Source organism: Salminus brasiliensis, chromosome 22 (genome assembly GCF_030463535.1).
Source record: "Salminus brasiliensis chromosome 22, fSalBra1.hap2, whole genome shotgun sequence".
In the NCBI taxonomy this organism is placed as follows: domain Eukaryota; kingdom Metazoa; phylum Chordata; class Actinopteri; order Characiformes; family Bryconidae; genus Salminus; species Salminus brasiliensis.
The window spans coordinates 28,010,606-28,029,472 of record NC_132899.1 but is presented as its reverse complement, the minus strand read 5'-3'; the positions used below and the strand labels follow the sequence as shown (position 1 = coordinate 28,029,472).

Genomic DNA, 18,867 nt, shown 5'->3' with positions numbered 1-18,867 from the left:
CTGTGTACACTGCGCCCAAAAAGTCCTGTTTATGTTGTCCAGCATTCACTGCAGTTCACCACTTTGCCTTAGGGGGGCATCTGTGGGCTTGGTGCATGCACAGATGGAGCAAACGCATGACTGTGGTCAAGTTATCCTACCTCTCAAGCTCAGAACATTACAGCATGTGAGATTTCACAACAATACAAGAAGAAAAGGGTTGTAGAAAAGAGATTAATGCCTCTCTTAAAACTCCCTTACAGAAATGCCTGATGTCTGAGACATCACTGTTTACTTATATCTTTCCGAAGGGTTTGGCCTAAAATGTATGTTTAAAATCCATTCATGGTGGAGGGATACATGCAGGACATTGTACAGAAAAGTAGTCTCCCCATTTATTTATTTTTATTTCTCAATATTCCGTACAGAACTCAGAAGACGTATCGTGGTGGGTTTATTGAAACCCACCAGTCAATAAAACAGTTTTACATGTGCTGTAGACATGGCGACCCTTGGTTTCATTCATCACCACTGTAAAGAAATCTCGTCACGATGAACCATTTTACAACCATATCTGAACCATTCAATTATACTAAAATATTATATTCTATAAAAACTGCAAATGCACTGTAAAATTAGTATTAGTACAAACATAAAAGCAGTTCTCCTGCCGGTAAAACAGAGCGTTCCAGTGATAGTTTCAGATATTATGGTCTGTCTTCATGTTCCACTGTAAAATAGCTCCACACTGCACTGAATCTAAACTCCTTTATTTAGCTACCTTCTGAGAACATCCACACTGCTAAGCTTCTCTCAGTTGATCTGTTGATTTGCAGTAGTTGTCAGACTGACGGTTTAACATTTATAGGATGACTGATTTAAAATCATGTGTAGTGTTCACTTACTTGGTCACCCTGTGAGCAAACTGAACTTTATTTGATCGTTTTTTTGGTTTTAATAATGCAGAATAAGACTGAGAGAAGCTCCGTAACCATCTGCTCTACTTGCTAAACTTAAGCTACTTCCTGCCCACGGTAATACTGTATACTGTGGTACCATTTTAAGATGGCCTGAAAAAAAAAGAAGGATAACACTCAACCCTTTGATCAGGTTTTTTTATTAGCATGGATTTCAGAAATCCAGATGACCTGGTTTTTCTTGTAACGGTAGGTCAGCAGCAAGCAACTGGTGCATTTTTTGTAGACTTCTGTATGAAGATGATGATTAGTTTAATTTTAATTAGATTTTTTTTGTCATCACGTTTTTGATTTGAAGTCGGATAATGAACGCATAAATTAATTGTGGCCTAAATTTCAATTTGATGAATAGCACATTTTTTAACATTCAAAAAAAGTTACAATCTGCAAAACAGATGACAAACAAGTGCAAGATTCACCACTAGCTGAGATAAGAAGCACCTATAACTATAAGTAGGTTTCTGGTAGGACTTCCTGATGTCCAGAGCTGACCCTGAGTGGATTCATATTTTGGTCACAAAAAAATAAAGCTGTATTGGAAACAAGTCTCCAACAAAGATCCAAGATAAATCTCTTAAAATGAAGCAAAGTGATATTTCCACTGCTGTTTTAGAAGAAAGAGCTGATCAGTGTGGACAGTTAGGAGGACAATAGAGTAGATCTGAATCATCACACATTTTATTCCATGATGTGTCTATGCTTACTGGGATCTCACATTCAGTTCAAGTTCTTGAGAGAGTAAAACCTCATAGGCTGGTGCGAAAGGGAATGTCCACACCTGCCATTTGCCTGGAATAGTCCTCGTCGAACATTTGGGATTGGGCTGGAGTGAAATGATTGGTCCAGTCTCCAACTTCCCCTAAAAAGACAGTAAAAGCGTTGAACCATTTGATCGGGGTCCTCTAAAACGTAAAAGGTGAGGCATTTGTAAATGTTGACACTTTTCAAAATGTTTTGAATATGTTTTGAATGTTTTCATACCCACCCAGAGAAAGCAAGGCCAGGCCGGGCCAGTCTAGCTAACATGTCCATGTGAGGCCCATATAGGAAGCCTAAAGTTTGTCCTTAAGTTTTGAACCCACCTGGAACCCACCACCAGAGCGATTTCCAGTTGATAGTGCCAACGACTTAGGTTGCCCTACCTTGTACGTTGGATGTCCCTATAACTCTCAGTTCACCTGCTAGTCACCAAATTCCGAGGGAGAAGATGTTCTGAACCCCAAGCTGCATGTTTGAGAGCTCAGGGCTGAAAAAAATACACTGGAAGAGCCAGGTGAAAGGAAATTGCTACAGTGCATACAAACCTTTTCTCATGAAAGCAGAGATGGAGTGATCAAACATTATCTTTGGCACGAACGTGTAGTTGGCCATTGGATTGTCTCTCATGACTTTGAATGACGTCAGCTCAACAATGTTGTTTATCACGTCCTCAGCCAATGACAGGTCAAGATAGTGCATGATCCGCTCTACCTCCCGACGTGGGTTCTGGAGTTGAGGAATAGAAAAACTTGAGTTGCCAGAGCTGCTATGCAACATTGGTGATAAAAAAAACCCTCTAAAGGCATGCTGCACCCACACTGTACCTCTTTCATGTCCTCATAGAAAAGGTATAGAATGTTCCTCTTCTCTCTTTCCTTCCAGTAACCTTTCACATGGTCATACCATGAGCCCCAGGCCACTGTGGGTAGATATTAGAAAAGAACACTCACCAGGTACCAACACTACCACAGATAATGGCGTGTAAACCTTGAGGAACATCAGATCATATTAGAACATATCAGAATTAGACATTTTTGTTTTCCAGCCTTACATTTTCCCCTCATAAAATTCTGGATGTACTCGTCCCAGGTACCTGGCTCTGGCTGAGCCTTATTCATACGATGAAAGTGGTAGTAGCTGACCAGGTTGTCCTTAGCATTTCGAGCCACGTAAATCACCTGCAAAGCCAAGGGATATGTTTAAAAGGGCTAAATTGTGCGGGAAAGTTCTTACAACCAAGAGGGGCTGAACTTTCAGAGACAGCATTCTTGGTTTTACAGGGTGTTTAAGTTTATCTATATACTATGAGGCTCATGAAGCAGTTAGCAAGGTATATTAGCTCTGTTGAACTGTGCACTGAAAAAGTTAGTGATGTCAGGATGTTGAATGATCACCACCTCACCTCATCCCCAACTTCCCAATTCATCCCAAAGAACACAGTTCCACTGCTCCACAGCTCAATGCTGGGGAGCTTTATACCTGTCTAGCTCACGCCTGGCTATAGGTATGGTGCCAACTGGTTCATGTTTTTGTACTTCAGAGAGTCCTATTCTATTGGCAGTACTTCTTCACAGGTGTGTGTATGTGTGCACATCCATGTCAGCAATGGATGCAATTTAAAGTAGCTGAATGCATTCATTAGAAGGGGTGTCCACAAACATCTGGACATATAGTCTATATAATTTGCTGCATAAAATTCTGCTCTCTGGTAAGGTCGTATCTACAGCTGAATGTTGATGGTCATTAGGACAGGACACAACCAATATTGAAGGTCACTGTAAAGAACTGCTTCATTTTTCATCCTGACCTTGCACTTATGTCTCCAGAACCCCTCAGGCACTAGCTGGATGGGCAGGTGTGTCTTGATAAACCTGGGAGGCCTCATGTTCCTGAGGAGGTCGAGCCCTGGTGAATAGACGGGAGTACATTAGTGATGTGCTGGAGCGATAAGTGGAGATTATGCTCCCTCAGACTCCGGCAGCTGATGGTCAAAGGATTCAAACTCTCAACCCCCAGGCCCTTCAATTTACTGTTAGGTTACCTCCTCAGCTGAGCAGAGCAGAACACACAAATTACCTGTGGCTTCCATGAAATTTACCTAGACAGCACATACTAGTATATGTCAGTGGCTCACTATGGTCAACACCTCAGTCAAACTGAGGCAGTATTTTGAAGGCAAGAAGGTACCGAGCCATCGAGCCATGGGAACTGAATGTTTGTGTAAAATTAGTATTTGGCACCATTGCTCTTAAACAGTACGACTTGGGTCAAACATTTTGGATATCCTTCCACAAGCTTCTCGCAATAGTTGGTAGGCATTTTGGCTCATTCCTCCTGACAGAACTGGTGTAACTGAGCCATGTTTGTAGGTCCCTTGCTCGCACATGCCTTTTCAGCTTTGCCTATACATTTTCAATAGGATTGAGGTCAGGGCTTTGTGATGGCCACTCCAAAACACTGACTTTGATCTTCTTAAGCCACTTTGTAACCAGTTTGGAAGTCTGCTTCGGGTCATTGTTCATTTGGAAGACCCATTTGCGCCCAAGCTTTAACTTCCTGGCTGATGTCTTGAGATGTTGACTTGTTCTTTCCTCATGATGCCATCTATTTTGTGAAGTGCACCAGTCCCCTCTGCAGAAAAACAACCCCCCAACATGATGCTGCCACCCCCGTGTTTCACAGTTGGGATGGTGTTCTCAGGCTTGCAAGCTTCCTCCTTTTTCCTCCAAACGTAACGATGGTCATTATGGCCAAACAGTTCCATTTTAGTTTCGTCAGACCACAGGACATGTCTCTCTTTTAAATCTAGGTCTTTGTCCCTGTGTGCATTGGCAAACATTAATCTGGCTTTTGTTTCTTTTGGAGTAATGGCTTCTTCCTGGCAGAGTGGCCTTTCAGCCCATGTGGATACAGTACTCGTTTCACTGTGGATAATGACACACTCTTACCAGCTTCAGCCAGCATCTTCACAAGGTCTTTAGCTTTTGTATTTGGGTTGATTTGGGCACATTTCGGACCAAAGCACGTTCATCTCTGGGACACAGAACCTGTCTCCTTCCTGAGCGGTATAATGGCTGGACATTCCCATCTTGTTTGTACTTGCGTATAATTGTTTGTACGGATGAAGGGGGCACCTTCAGGCATCTGGAAATTGCACCCAAGGATGAGCTAGATTTGTGCAAGTCCACAATTCTCTTCCTGATATCTTGGCCGATTTCTTAGTAACTCCATACTAAGCAGCTCCCCTCACAAATCACTCCATTGCTGGAAAGCATAGCTAGCATTTCTATGCTTTTTGTTTTTATTAGCTATGACTGTATATAATATATAAGTATACAATTCTGATATAATTCTGTTAATATTGTTAGCTAGCTAAGTAGCTAAAAAAGCACAACATACTAGAAACCATAGAAATTATAGGCTTTTTTTTCTCTACAGCAATAAATAAGTGTCAAATAATACTAATATAATTAATATTATATACAGTATAACATACTATAACTGCAACATACACCATGCTTTTTAAAATATTTAGTAGTTAAAGATATTTTAAAGAGTTTGACACAACTGGTTTGACAATCCATTACTGGTGTTTTATGGTGAATCTAATCAAAAAGGTGTCCCACTTTTTATGTTTCAGGTTAAAACTGTTAGCAATACCAGTTGATAACAATGCATTAGAGGGTACTATGCACATCCAAACACCATGAAAACATACCCACGCCTGATAAACTGTATAATAATACTGCTTTGATTACTGCTGCTGTGTGGGCAGCTATCTTGGATTTTTAAACTCAGGTGTTGGTAAGGCTCTCCCAGCTTTTTAAATAGAAATTAAGAGTCCCAGTTCAAACAGAACACAGCATCTGTACCTAAGTAGAAAGAGCTGCTACTTTTATACTTCTTCTCCAGCTGTTTATTGCACCTTTATTTGCAATTTGTACCTGATGGAATAGGTGGAGGGTACTGGATCTCCAAGAAGGGGAAGCGATCAATAGTAGAAGCTCTCTTACAAGCTTCCGAGTCTCCATTATGCTGCAGCAAGTCCACGATCTCCTGGACCCAGGTGGTACCTAAAGTACAGCAAAGGAAGGTAAAAACACCTGCTTAACGTTTTACAGTGAGCTAGCTGGTTTCACCCATTATCATTACAACCAGCATTATTGAGCTGTTCTGCAATAATGCATCCAGTTTGTACAGGCTTGCATCCTCAAATCCTTCAAACTTGTAAGTCAACCAGTATGCATTTTCTTTTACCCAACTTCTAAATGATAATCTCTGAATTTAATTCAGTCACAGTTTAACTCAGGCATAATTATTAATAGAGGACTTTCAACTATTGCTCATGTAATATTTTACAAAGCGTATCTGTACTAAGTACATGATACCTGCACTTTGTCCACCCCTGTAGAAACTTCATACACAGATGTAGTGTTTATCCAAACAGACAATTAAGGTGTCCGTTAGGGTCATGAATAGCCAGAGATACCACTCGAACAGAGACAGATTGCTTCATCAATGATGACTCGCTTCAGTCTACTGTACATTGTTGATTCCTGCCAGCATTTATTGTGTTTTGAACACTGGTATGCTGGTCAATCAGCACAATCGACTTTATGCTGGTCTAAGCTGTTTTTATCAGTAGGGAACTGATAACAGTATTTGTCATCAGAGGGGTGTGTAAGAGGTAAGCCTGTTGACCCATTTCTAAATATCTGTCCAGTGGACAGCGATGTTTTCAGTGTAGATCTGAGCAACCCATGAATGAGCATTTGACATAACATCCCCAATCAGCAAGCTTTGTCAAATGCAGTTTGCTAAGTTGCTTTGGCAGGCAAAAAGTGCAGTTTGAGAAGCTGGTTTTCCTACATAATAATGTTAATGTTTAGTACAGATTTGCAACATATTATGTGTGCAATTACAATTTAGCTAGTCCGAGATGTCCACTTGGAGTTTATGGTGGCCAGATAACCAAACCACAGTCATGTGGTGGACTTTAACTTATAAAGTTATAAGTTAAAGTCCACCACATGACTGTGGTTTGGTTATCTGGCCACCAGAAACTGTTATATATTCCCAGAGTGGCTTAATGTACCAGACTCCATCAAATGAACAGTAGGAGCACTACTAAGATAAGATAAGATAAGATAAGATAAGATAGTCCTTTATTAGTCCCGCAGTGGGGAAATTCCCAGTGTAACAGCAGAAAGGGATAGCAAGACACTCAGTTACAAAAATTTAGATAAATAATTTACACTATATTCACAATATAAATAAGAATTTAAAAAAGCAATAAACAATATTATTTACAGCAAAAGACTCTTAATTGCACTTGGGGGGATATTGCACATAGTATTCCCTGAACATGAACATGTGTGTGTAGTTAAGTGTGTGTGTATGTGGTCCGCTGGGAGCAGTGCTGGTTGTGCAGTCTGACGGCAGCAGGAAGGAAGGACCTGCGATATCGCTCCTTCACACACTTGGGGTGAAGCAGCCTGTCGCTAAAGGAGCTGCCCAGTGCTGCCAGAGTCTCATGCATGGGGTGGGAGCTGTTCTCCAGCATGGATGCCAGCTTGGCTGTCATCCTCCTGTCTCCCACCACCTGCACTGGGTCTAAGAAGCACCCCAGGACAGAGCCGGCCCTCTTTATGAGTTTGTCCAGTCTCTTCTTATCTGCCGTCGAGATGCTGCTGCCCCAGCAGACCACTCCATAAAAGATGGCAGATGCCACCACTGTGTCAAAGAACGTCCTCAGGAGTGCTCCCTGCACTCCAAAGGACCTCAATCTCCTCAGCAGGTAGAGTCTGCTCTGGCCTTTCTTGTAGAGTGCAGCAGTGTTGACTGACCAGTCCAGTCCAGTACTAGTGACATTAATACCGACTATACGTAGCTACAGAATCTAATCAATGCTGTTGTGGCTCAAAGTTAGTTAGTAGTCTAGCATAATTTTGTAAGTTAACTAGCATCTTTACTAGACCCAGGAACGATTGCTCCATGACTGTGGTACAATTGGTGTAAAGTGTAAAAGCTGGTTTTGAGGCCTGGAGTGGTCCACAGCACAGATCTCTGGTTTACCTGAAATCAGTGCTCTTGAGTCTGCTTCAAACGGACTCTGGTGCGTTCTGCTGAGTGTGTGGAAGCTGTCCACTCCCATGATTGGTTTATTTTGTCACATGACTGCTGTAGCTTATCGCTTGCATGGCTAAAAGCCAGGTGTTCCAGCATGGTAAAATACCATGACTCCAGAAAATGCTGTTCTTTAAGAGTTTGCATCCAAGGCAAATAATAAAAAATATATAAATGGATGAACCTAGGTCTTACCTTTTGCAAAAATGCGCTCAGAAAAGTGACACTCAAAATTGTGCAATTGATCCAAGGTTGGAATGAAATCTTTTCTGTAAATGCAAACCAGCGATCATGACTCATGACTGTGCTGCGAAACACAGTTCTAACAGCATCATAAAGTTTGCCGATGATACAACTGTGCTGGGTCTCATGAGCATACAGAGAGGAGGTGCAGCAGCTGACAGACTGGTGTACAGTCAACAACCTTCACTTGAATGTAGACAAGACCAAGGAAATGGTTGTTGACTTCAGGAAAACAAGACACGACCACTCTCCACTCAGCATCAACGGCTCCTCTGTGGAGATCGTTAAGAACACCAAGTCCATTGGTGTCCACTTAGCGGAGAACCCCACCTGGTCCCTGAACACCACCTCACCCTCTTCTACAGAGGTACCATAGAGAGCATCCTAAGCAGCTGCATTACTGCCTGGTTTGGGACCTGCACAGCCTCTGACCGCAAGACCCTCCAACGTATTGTGAGGACAGCTGAGCGGATCATTGGAGTCTCTCTCCCCTCTGTCATGGACATTTACACTGCCCGCTGCATCCGCAAAGCAAACAGCATTGTGGATGACTCCACCCACCCTTCACACAGACTGTTCTCCCTCCTGCCATCAGGAAGAAGGTACCGCAGCATCCGGTCCAACACGACCAGACTCTGCAACAGCTTCTTCCCCCAAGCCATCAGACTTCTCAACTCAACTCAACTTCTGAACTGATGTCTTTTCTGTTCCATGCACACACTCTCTCCCTCTCATTCACCAACCATTTACCCCAGACAATATGGGAAGCATTTTGCACTAATAACTTTACTACCTCACTGGACTCAATATTTATTGCACACTGCATAATTTGCACACTACCCATAAATTATTTATTATTCTTTGTCTGTACTGTGTTGTATTGTCTGTCTGCACTGTCTGTACTGTGTTGCACTTATGTTCTGTATGCACTGTGTCTATGTTGCACCATGGTCCTAAAGGAACGTAGTTTTGCTTCACTGTGTACTCTGTATGTAGTTGAAATGACAATAAAAACCCACTTGACTTGACTTGACTTGATGAGCCCCTTGCCCAAACAAGCCCAGAATGGGTCTTGTGTTTGGATTCATGTATTTGAAGTGTTAAAAACGCCCTAGCCATTCGGCCTTAGAACACCATTAGCACTACTAATGAGTACCACACTAAACAGTAAGCACTCAAGAATGTTGCTGGGAAAAATCTACTGTAATCTATAAACTCAACAAAACTGTTGAGCGCATGTACAAACATAACTCCTTAACTTCTTAGCTTAAACTAATGAGCAATCCAACATGGGGTGTAATAGGGAGATGCCTCCGGGGTGTCAAATTCCCAATAAGTAATTGTAATGATTGTAATTGTAATTTGTCTTTTTAACATGACCCATATATCCGACCTTTGTCTGAACAGTTCACACTCCTAAAATGATGCACATCCACAAACGAGTAATGCTTTACATTACCCGCTCTCCTCTGCACACTTTTGTGTTGAGTTGGATTGATGTCACATAAATTTGGCTCAATTCACACAAATCTCCTTACACTGCCGGGGTGATGCCGCATTCACTGAATGACCCACACACTCCTGATCAGGGAAAGAAGTGAAACGCAGGACGGTTTGTCACAGTATCATCAAAAAGTGAACCCAAGTGGGATGGTGTCAACGTTTTTAAAAAGCTTTATTTTGCTTGTCCGCATAAAAACACCTGAAAATGGAGTCCCCAGAAACCTCTGTCACGGAGAGTGCCTTTAAAAATGTGTTTTCATTAAATATGGACAAGGTCCATGTGTGCACAGGACCTTGTATTGAACGGTTGAGATGGCGCTAGTGGAGTGGCGTCATTGGTTAGAAGGTGCTGCCTACCCCTTTTTAGTGATCACCAACCATGAGAGCCTAGAATACCTGAGGAATGCCAAGTGTCTGAACCCCTGGCAAGCGAGGTGGTCCCTATTCGCCAGGTTCAGGTTTACAACCTCGTTTCGTCCGGGCTCCCACAATACCAAGGCGGAAGCTCTCTCTCGCATCCACCAGTTGGCAGATGAGGGAGAGACCGTCCCTACACCGATCCTACCGTCGAGTGTAACCGTCGCGGCACTTCAGTGGGACTTGGACACTGAGATAGACAAAGCCCTCAAGCGCACCTCCCGGGGGCGCTCCGGGAGAAGCTCATTGTTTGGGCCCACGCTTTTCCGGCTTCAGGTCATCCAGGTGAGGCACGCACGTATTACCTGCTATCCAAGTACTAGTGGGAGGGGATGAGGGCAGATATACATCGGGTAGTGGCATCGTGCAGCAAGTGTGCTCAATGTAAGACCCCCAAGACGCTCTCTTCGGGGAAGCTCATGCCGCTACCTGTCCCTGAGCGTCCGTGGTCTCACCTGGCCATAAATTTCATCACTGACCTGCCTAAGTCTGAGGGGCACACGGTGGTGATGACGGTAGTGGATCATTTCTCACAGGGGGTTAAATTTATCCCATTCTCTGCATTGCCCTCAGCAGATGGCTCAGCAGATGGCACAAGCATTGGTAGACCACTAACCAAGGAGCTGGGGAAGTTTTTGAGGCTTTACTGCCATGACTACCCCAGCGACTGGTCCCGGTATCTGGTCTGGGCTGAAATGGCCCAGAACTCGCTGAGGTGTGCGACCACTGGCCTGACCCCTTACCAGTGTTTTCTAGGCTACCAGCCTCCGCTGGCCCCCTGGACTGCCGCGGAGACCCAAGTCCCAGCAGTGGATGCCTGGATGCGTTGCAGCGAAGCAGTCTGGACCCGAGACCACCAGCACATCCAGACCTTCCTGTGGCGCTACAAAGCTCAAGCGGGCCGAAAGAGGGGGGAGACCCCATCCTACCAACCAGGTGATCGGGTCTGGTTGGCCACCAAGGACCTCCGGACGGGCCTCCCCTCCCACAAGCTCAAAGCTAAGTACTCTGGTCTCTATGTCATAGTCAAACGCGTCAACGATGTGTCGTATTGACTTCAGTTACCCCCACAGTCAAGAATTCACCCTGTGTTTCATGTCTCTCAGCTCAAGCCTGTGGTGCCCGGACCCCTGGACAAGGCCACCCCGGCGGACTCGCCGCCGGAATCAGTGGAGATCGAGGGGACCCCCACCTACACGGTTCGACGAGTGCTGGACGGTGTGGGTGCCGTCTGCAGTACCTGCTTGACTGGGAGGGTTTGTGAGTTTCACTCACGGAGCGTACTCAGGGTCAAGAGCTCAGGTAGCGAGCTACACGTACGCAAGGTACTCATGGTAGCGAACCCCATCACCGGATCGGTTCAGTCTTTTGGGTTTGGCAGCTGATCACTCACGCACTCGAGTCACATAAGTTCAGAGTGCCTGACGAGCGCAGTCATTTAATTTATCTGGAGTTTTCCCCAGGAGGCTTTGGTTCACGTCTTTGTTCTAGCTCGGCCCCTGCAAGCTAACCTAGCCCTTGTGTCTCGCCAGCCTCAGGTGTGCTCTTTTGTTTTGCCCACGTTTGGTTGTCACTGTTGTGATCTGTTCACCCCTTTTCCCCAGTAACGTTTGCTGCTTTGTCTTTTGATTTCGCTGTTTATTGCTTTCAATAAACTTCTCGCTTTGGTCCATCCCCTGCCAGTGTACTCCCTCATTGTCAGACCGTTTGGATCATGACAGGAGTAAATTGTGATTCCTTTTTTTTTTATAGGAAAATTATTACACACAATAACCCTTCAAATAACCCTTTACTGTTAAAAACATTTTAAATACAACCTCAGAAATTAGGGAACTGCACTGCGATTTAAGGCATGCTCCAGATGCTCTAATGTTTAGACACATTCACAAAGGATTTCCTGCCAGTGCAAAGAACCCTACTAACCAGACAAAAAATCTTGGAGCATCTAAATGGTTCTTTAAGTTGTCATGGTTTCCTAAAGAATCCTTAAAGAACATTCTTTAATTTATTTATTTTTTGCTATTTTTAAGTCTTACCTGCTTTGGGGTACGTAGCGATGAGCATGTCGGACGGGTCCGGCTCGAAGGCCGAGATGGAGCTCCAGTTCTGAACGATGTAGTTCCTGAGGGGCACACCTTGCATCTCGATCAGTGGAAAGCGACTGATGACCCCTGTCCATTTATTTGTGAATTCTTCGTATTTCTGAAATTTCTTCTCCATCTTCGTCCACTCAGACTTGGCCTCTGATTTCGAGATGCAGAACTGAGCGCAGAGCGAGCCTGGATACGTCCACAGTGTCCCAGAGGCTGCTGCTTATCACAGAAACTCGCACAGGGTCTAAAGGGCGAGAGAAGACAGCTGAACCATAAACAAACCTGAGACGGGGCGGAGTGGGACAGTTTACAGGCAAAGAGACTAATACCGGCCTTTAAAGATGTGCTTGTATTAAAGTGCTTTCAGACTTCGCCTTGCCTAGTGGTCGACCACTCCAGTTCTTGATTGAAGAATGGCTCACAGTATTGGTGAATGGAACCAGACTGAAGAATGAAGAGTTTTTAATGTCTCAAAGCTCCCTCACCTGAAAGTTATTACATGAAGTGGATATTAATATGCTTAGCAAGTCAAGAGTATAACCTGTTCAGCGATAGTTTTGGTAAGGTTTTGACCACAACAGAGTAAAAATTCCATAGAATGCATGTATTAGATATTTTAGCTGGTCGTTTGGTGTATAAATAATAAGCATGTGACTATTCTGCCTTAAGTGGCTGATCTACGTCCACAGGTGGCAGAAGTACAGAAGTCCCATTTAAGTACAAGTACAAATACTTTACCAGGCAAAGAATACTCAAGTACACATTCCTAAATGCACTGAAAGTAAAAAAAAAAGTATATACTTTATAACTGCAGCATCATCTGCAAAATCACACATATTTCAATCTCTGCTAGAAGAGGCAGTTTCGCTTACTGACTGACTGAGGGACCTCGCTGAAACTCAAGTACGGCCTCTTGTTTGCCTAGAAGACATTTTCTGGTACTGACGGACGGTCTGAGGACTACATTTAGCCACAAAGCTAAAATCACAAATCTCTGTGCTGCTGAGAGGAGCTGTAATCTTAGGTAAGCTGAAGTTGGGTCTCCATGCTTGAAATAGTATTGTAAAGGGAAGTGGTGCAAAGACACACTGTGGCGTTAATGTGTGCGTCAAAGTCCGTAGCAATAGTCACAAGCCATGTCCATTAGGCCCTGGGCCCTTCACATCTAAACACTAGTAAACATGTGCTCTACAGCTTAAGGCTCTGAGGGTGAGGCCTGAGTCCTTTACCAGGCAGGGTCACATGAAATGATCCATGAAACATAATGGAGGTCATTTTATACCACAGAACCTTTTTCACAATAAAGAGTCAAGTCAAGTCAAGTCAAATTTATTTGTATAGCGCTTTTTACAACTGTTGTCGTCACAAAGCAGCTTTACATAATTATTACTTAATAAAGAACAGAGACAGAGAAGAAAGAAGAAATAACATGAAGCGTCAAAGACCCCCGTGAGCAAGCCAACGGCGACAGTGGCAAGGAAAAACTCCCTCATGGCTGGAGGAAGAAACCTTGGGAGGAACCAAGACTCACAAGGGGGACCCATCCTCCTCTGGCCAGACTGTTTTAAACATTAATGATAAAAATTACCAAACCAGGTACAACAGAAAGTTAATAGTTGTGATATTAATAGTGTCAGACAGGCACGAGTCCATCTAGGTTTCAGCACGGCCACCAAACAGGCAGCAGCGGCTGGCGGGTGAGCCATGGGTGGTGGCGGGTTGGGGGGGACCCGCTGGCTGGACTGGTAGGTGGCAGCTGGTTAGATGCAGGTAGAGGGGACCTCAGCGGGCAATCTTCCTGCAGATCGGGCTGGGTGGCCATTTACTCGGGGAAGGTAAAGAGAGAGAAGTTAGTTCTAAGAGGAATTTTATGGAGTGCAGAGAATGTTGATCATCAGCATCTGGGTATGTCTGATGACTCCGGCAGGTCTGATTATCACAGCATAATTAAAAGGAGAGAGCCAGAAGGTAACACGGACACGGGCGTACCCTGAGAACACCAGCATCTATCTGCTCCACCGTCAACAAACCTGAGTGATCGCGTGTAAGCAGCGAGACGACAGCTCCAGCATCTCAGAGTACTACAATTCCCTGGGTCCGCGAACCCCTGGACCTGCAGCCCTTATCTAAGAAACATTAATTACCAAAAGCTAAACTAAACATATAAGTTTTCAGTTTAGATTTAAAGATTGAGACTGTGTCTGAGTCCCGAACATTATCTGGAAGGTTATTCCAGAGCTGGGGGGCTTTATAGGAAAAGGCTCTTCCCCCTGCTGAGGTTTTCAGAATTTTGGGAACGCGTAAGAGGCCAGCACCCTGAGATCTAAGTAGTCTTGATGGTTCGTAATATACTATAAGATCCTGCAGGTACTCAGGAGCGAGGCCATGTAGGGCTTTATATGTTAATAAAAGAATTTTGTATTCAATACGGAATTTAACTGGGAGCCAATGAAGTGCTGATAGAACTGGACTGATATGGTCAAATTTTCTAGTTTTAGTAAGGACCCTGGCTGCAGCATTTTGCACCAGCTGAAGTTTATTGAGGTTCCTGCTGGAACAACCTGACAGTAACGCATTACAGTAATCTAGCCTTGAGGTAATAAAAGCATGTACTAGCTTTTCTGCGTCTTGTAGTGATAAGGAGTTTCTTAGTTTGGAAATGTGTTCCTAAGCTGCATAAAGGCTGTTCTACTAATATTAGCTATATGTTGCTCAAATGATAAATCTGAGTCAAATGTGACGCCAAGATTTTTAGCTGCTAAACCAGGAATGATGGGAGAATCTGCCAAGTCTAACATTAAGTCTGATAGTTTATTTCTAGAGTCTTTTGGACCTAAAAGGAGAACTTCGGTTTTGTCACTGTTGAGGAGAAGGAAGTTATGTGACATCCAGAGTTTTATATCCTTTACACAGTCCTCCATTTTCTGTAGTCTAAATTTATCGTCAGGTTTGGCTGATATATAGAGCTGTGTGTCATCTGCATAGAAGTGGAAATTAACGCCATGTCTGCTTATAACTGAGCCCAGTGGTAACATGTATAATGTAAATAATAGTGGTCCTAAAATTGAGCCTTGCGGAACTCCATATCTTACTTCTGTGTAGTTTGAAGATAAATCTTTTATCTTTACAAATTGGAAGCGTCCCGTTAGATATGACTGGAACCATGATAGGGCTGTCCCTGTGATTCCAACCATTTTCTCTAATCTTTCTAGTAATATAGAATGATCTATTGTATCAAAGGCTGCACTAAGGTCTAGTAGGACTAATAAAGATACGTAGCCTTGATCAGAGGCAAGAAGGAGATCATTCGTAATCTTCACTAGGGCTGTCTCTGTGCTGTGATTGAGTCTAAATCCAGACTGGAATTTCTCATACATGTCATTTTTACTCAGGTATAAGCAGAGTTGTTGGGCCACAGCTTTTTCTAATATCTTAGATACGAATGTTAAGTTTGAGATGGGTCTATAATTAGATAATACGCTAGGATCAAGATTTGGTTTTTTGATTAAAGGTTTTATAACTGCTATTTTAAGGGTTTGGGGTACATGCCCAAGGCTAAGGGATGAATTTACAATTGTTAAAAGAGGTCCGATTATAATTGGGAGAATTTCTTTTAGCAATTTAGAGGGAATCGGGTCGAGTGTACATGTTGTACAATTAGCTGAGGATATAATTTTTTCTAGTTCTGGCTGTGGAAGTGGGTAGAAGGCTTCCAGCCTTTGTTCTACAACTAAGTTTTGTTCTAAAGCAACTACATCGGGTGACGGCCATGTTTGATTTAATAAGCAGGGTTGGATTTGTTGTCTAATATTTTCTATTTTATTATTAAAATAGTCCATAAAAACATGACTAGTTAAAGATGTTGGGATCTGGGGTTGAGTATCTGCCTGGCTTTTAGTAAGTTTAGAGATCTCATTAAAAAGAACTCTGGGATTGTTTTTGTTTTTCTCGATCAGCGAGGCCAGATACGCTGAGCGAGCTTTAATGAGTGCCTTTCTATACTGACTAAGGCTGTCCTTCCACGCAGAGTGGAACACCTCTAGTTTGGTCGTCCGCCATTTACGCTCTAGTTTCCGCACTGTTTGTTTTAAGGTACGAGTTTGATCACTGTACCACGGTGCAAGCCTTTTTTGCCTCATCATTTTATTTTTGAACGGTGCTACTTTGTCTAAGGTTGATCGGAGGGTATTCTCTAGATCGTTTGTTAATTTGACGAGCTCCGTTTGGTCTGACGGAGTGTAAGCTAAGGTCGATAGGGGTGGGAGATTTTTAGTAAACTGTACAGTTGTCATTGGTGTTATTGTGCGTTTTAGGCAGTGTTGGGGAGAAGAATTTACATTTTGCCTTAGATGTAGCTCAAAGGAGATTAGATAATGATCCGATATTACTGAGCTTTGGGGTAGAATATTTAGCTGATCAATGCCAACACCCAGGGTCAGGACTAAATCTAGGGTATGATTACAGTAATGTGTGGGTCCAGTTATGTTTTGTATAATGCCAACAGAATCTAAAATTGATACAAACGCCTTTGTTAATGGATCGTCTGCTTTTTCAAAGTGAATATTAAAATCTCCTACTATTATAACTTTGTTGCTGCACACTGCCAAGTCTGCAGCAAAATCACTAAATTCTTTTAAAAATTCAGAGTAGGGCCCTGGAGGCCTATAAATATTAATCAGTGAGAAAACATTTTTATTTGTGGCTGGATTTGATATATTAATGTAGATAAGCTCAAAAGAAGTGAAGGTGTTACAGTGTTTTTGAATAATCTCTAGTGTATTCTGATAGATTATACATACTCCACCTCCTCTGCCTGATAATCTAGGGCTATGTACATATTTATAACCTGTGGGGGTGGCTTCATTTAGTGCTATATATTGATCAGGTCTAATCCAGGTTTCGGTGAGGCAGAAAACATCTAGTTTCTGATCACATATAATTTCATTCACGATCACTGCTTTTGAGGATAGTGATCTAATGTTAAGTAGACCAAGCTTTAGGTCTGAGGTGCTGCTGTTATCGTTGAAATGAGAGATTTTAACACTGATTAAAGTATTAAAACGAGCTGATCTAGATGTTCTACGTTTGGGTTTAATTCGGGGCACAGACACAGTCTCAATACAGTGAAACCTGGGTGACTCCTCAAAGCAGCTCGCAGACGGTCGGTTTAGCCTGTCTGTCTGCGGCCTGGTCTCGGCTCTGGATTGTCAGCAGCCTTTTACACTCCTCTGCCGACTAACTAGCAGACTATGGGCTATGCTGCACGAAAGTAAGGCAGCACCCTCCCGCGTGGGGTGGACACCATCCCTACCTAAAAAACCAGGCTTGCCCTCAAACTTTGACCAATTATCTATGAAGCCCACATGATTTTCGGAACACCACTTGGACATCCAGCGGTTCAGCGCTGTGAGTCGGCTGTAGGACTCAGCGCCGCGCCTCATTGGGATGGGACCAGAGCAAATTACGGCATCGGACATAGTCTGGGCCAGTTTAACCACCTCTTTAATATTAACCTTTGTAACTTCTGACTGCCGCAGACGGATATCATTGGCCCCTACATGAATCACTATCCTCGAATATCTCCTGTTTGCTAGCCGCTTAAGGTTGCCGCTAATGTCCGGCGCTCTGGCTCCCGGTAAACAGCTAACGGTCACTGCTGGAGCCCCTAAAGGACTAGCTATCTTCACGTGTCGAACAATAGAGTCTCCTATTACCAGAGTACTGTGAACAGGCTCCTCAGCGGGTGTTTCGCTGAGCGGGGCAAACCTGTTTGACACGCGAATCGGGGGGGGAGCGTGGTGTTCCGGTGGGCTAGCTTCGGCCTTTGCGCTAGCATTAGCCTTAGCTTTCCGGCTATGCCGCCGAGACGTCACCCATTCGCCCCGCTGTGAGGGCTCTAACGCCGGAGTGGGGGGGGGGGTGCTAGCTCTCCCTGAGGCAACGGGGGGCAACTCTTGCTCTCTATCCTTCAGTAACCCCATGATGCACACCTCTAACTGGTCCACCTTTTCCACCAGAGAGCTAACTAACTCACATTTAGTGCAAACACTATCATTATCACTAGCGGTGGGAAAAGGGTCTAGACTAAACATGCCACACTTCTCACACTCAAAAAGTCCAGCAACAGCCATAATAAAATACAAACTTACCGCTTTCAGCTGATTTAGGCACTGAAATAAAGTTGTTGTTGTGGGGTACTCCGCTTTTTTAATAAACCTGTGGACTGTAAACACAATCTAAAAGCAGTTACGAGGAAAAGCGCTAGAAAGTGATAGAAAGCAGAAAGAACAAGCTAAACACGGAGACAGTGATTCCTCCAAGGACCGGGTCTGGAGTAAGGATTTCCCACAAGCGTTAGCGGTAGCTCCAAGCGTTAGCGGTAGATATTTAGGCCACTGAAGATTCTCCTAACCGCTGTTAGAGATATTTCTACCCTTTTAAGAGGTTAAAAAGAAGACTGCAGCTTCTAGAGTATGATGATCACCTGTCTAACTGTAAGGAAGCTAACTGCAATTAATTACAGTGGAAAACCTTAAGTAGGTTAAGTAATTAGATTACAGGTACTTTTTAAATACAGTTTAACACAGTGATTTACTAGCAGGATAACATTACATCCTTAAAAGGATTTCTACTCTTACCATGTTTGTTTCTAACGGAGAGAGCCAGCTTGTAAGATGCTGCTGAGGCTCGACGTGACTCGACGGAGCTAGTTGAGTGTTTTGGCGCCCCCTTGTGGAGACTCTTAACCTTGCAGATGCCCTTCCTTCATA

General features: G+C 43.6%; 2 protein-coding genes across 3 annotated transcripts in view; one reads left to right on the top strand and one right to left on the bottom strand.

Moving 5' to 3' along the window:
• The window catches only part of LOC140543538 (sarcoplasmic/endoplasmic reticulum calcium ATPase 1), a 44,380-nt gene extending 32,780 nt beyond the window's left edge, over positions 1–11,600 (top strand). Inside the window, exon 20 of the mRNA XM_072666615.1 lies at positions 10,751–11,600. Coding sequence (XP_072522716.1) covers positions 10,751–10,944 — 194 coding nt within the window. The 3' untranslated portion in view covers positions 10,945–11,600. The remainder of the gene's footprint in view (positions 1–10,750) is intronic.
• On the bottom strand, positions 899–18,815 carry LOC140543539 (sulfotransferase 1C1-like). 2 transcript variants are annotated; one of them, XM_072666617.1, is made up of 8 exons: positions 18,736–18,804; positions 12,041–12,341; positions 5,660–5,788; positions 3,523–3,620; positions 2,767–2,893; positions 2,540–2,634; positions 2,261–2,441; positions 899–1,815 (listed from the first exon to the last, which is right to left on the bottom strand). In XM_072666617.1, the coding sequence occupies exons 2-8, from the start codon at positions 12,222–12,224 to the stop codon at positions 1,703–1,705; spliced, it is 927 nt and encodes a 308-aa protein (XP_072522718.1). In that variant the 5' UTR covers positions 12,225–12,341; positions 18,736–18,804; the 3' UTR covers positions 899–1,702. The 2 variants fall into 2 exon arrangements, 1 of the variants encoding a protein (XP_072522718.1); XR_011978186.1 differs by lacking the exons at positions 899–1,815; positions 2,261–2,441; positions 2,540–2,634; ... (2 more) ...; positions 5,660–5,788; positions 12,041–12,341 and adding an exon at positions 13,411–18,320 and having other exon boundaries at positions 18,736–18,815.
• Between the last annotated feature and the right edge of the window lie 52 nt (positions 18,816–18,867).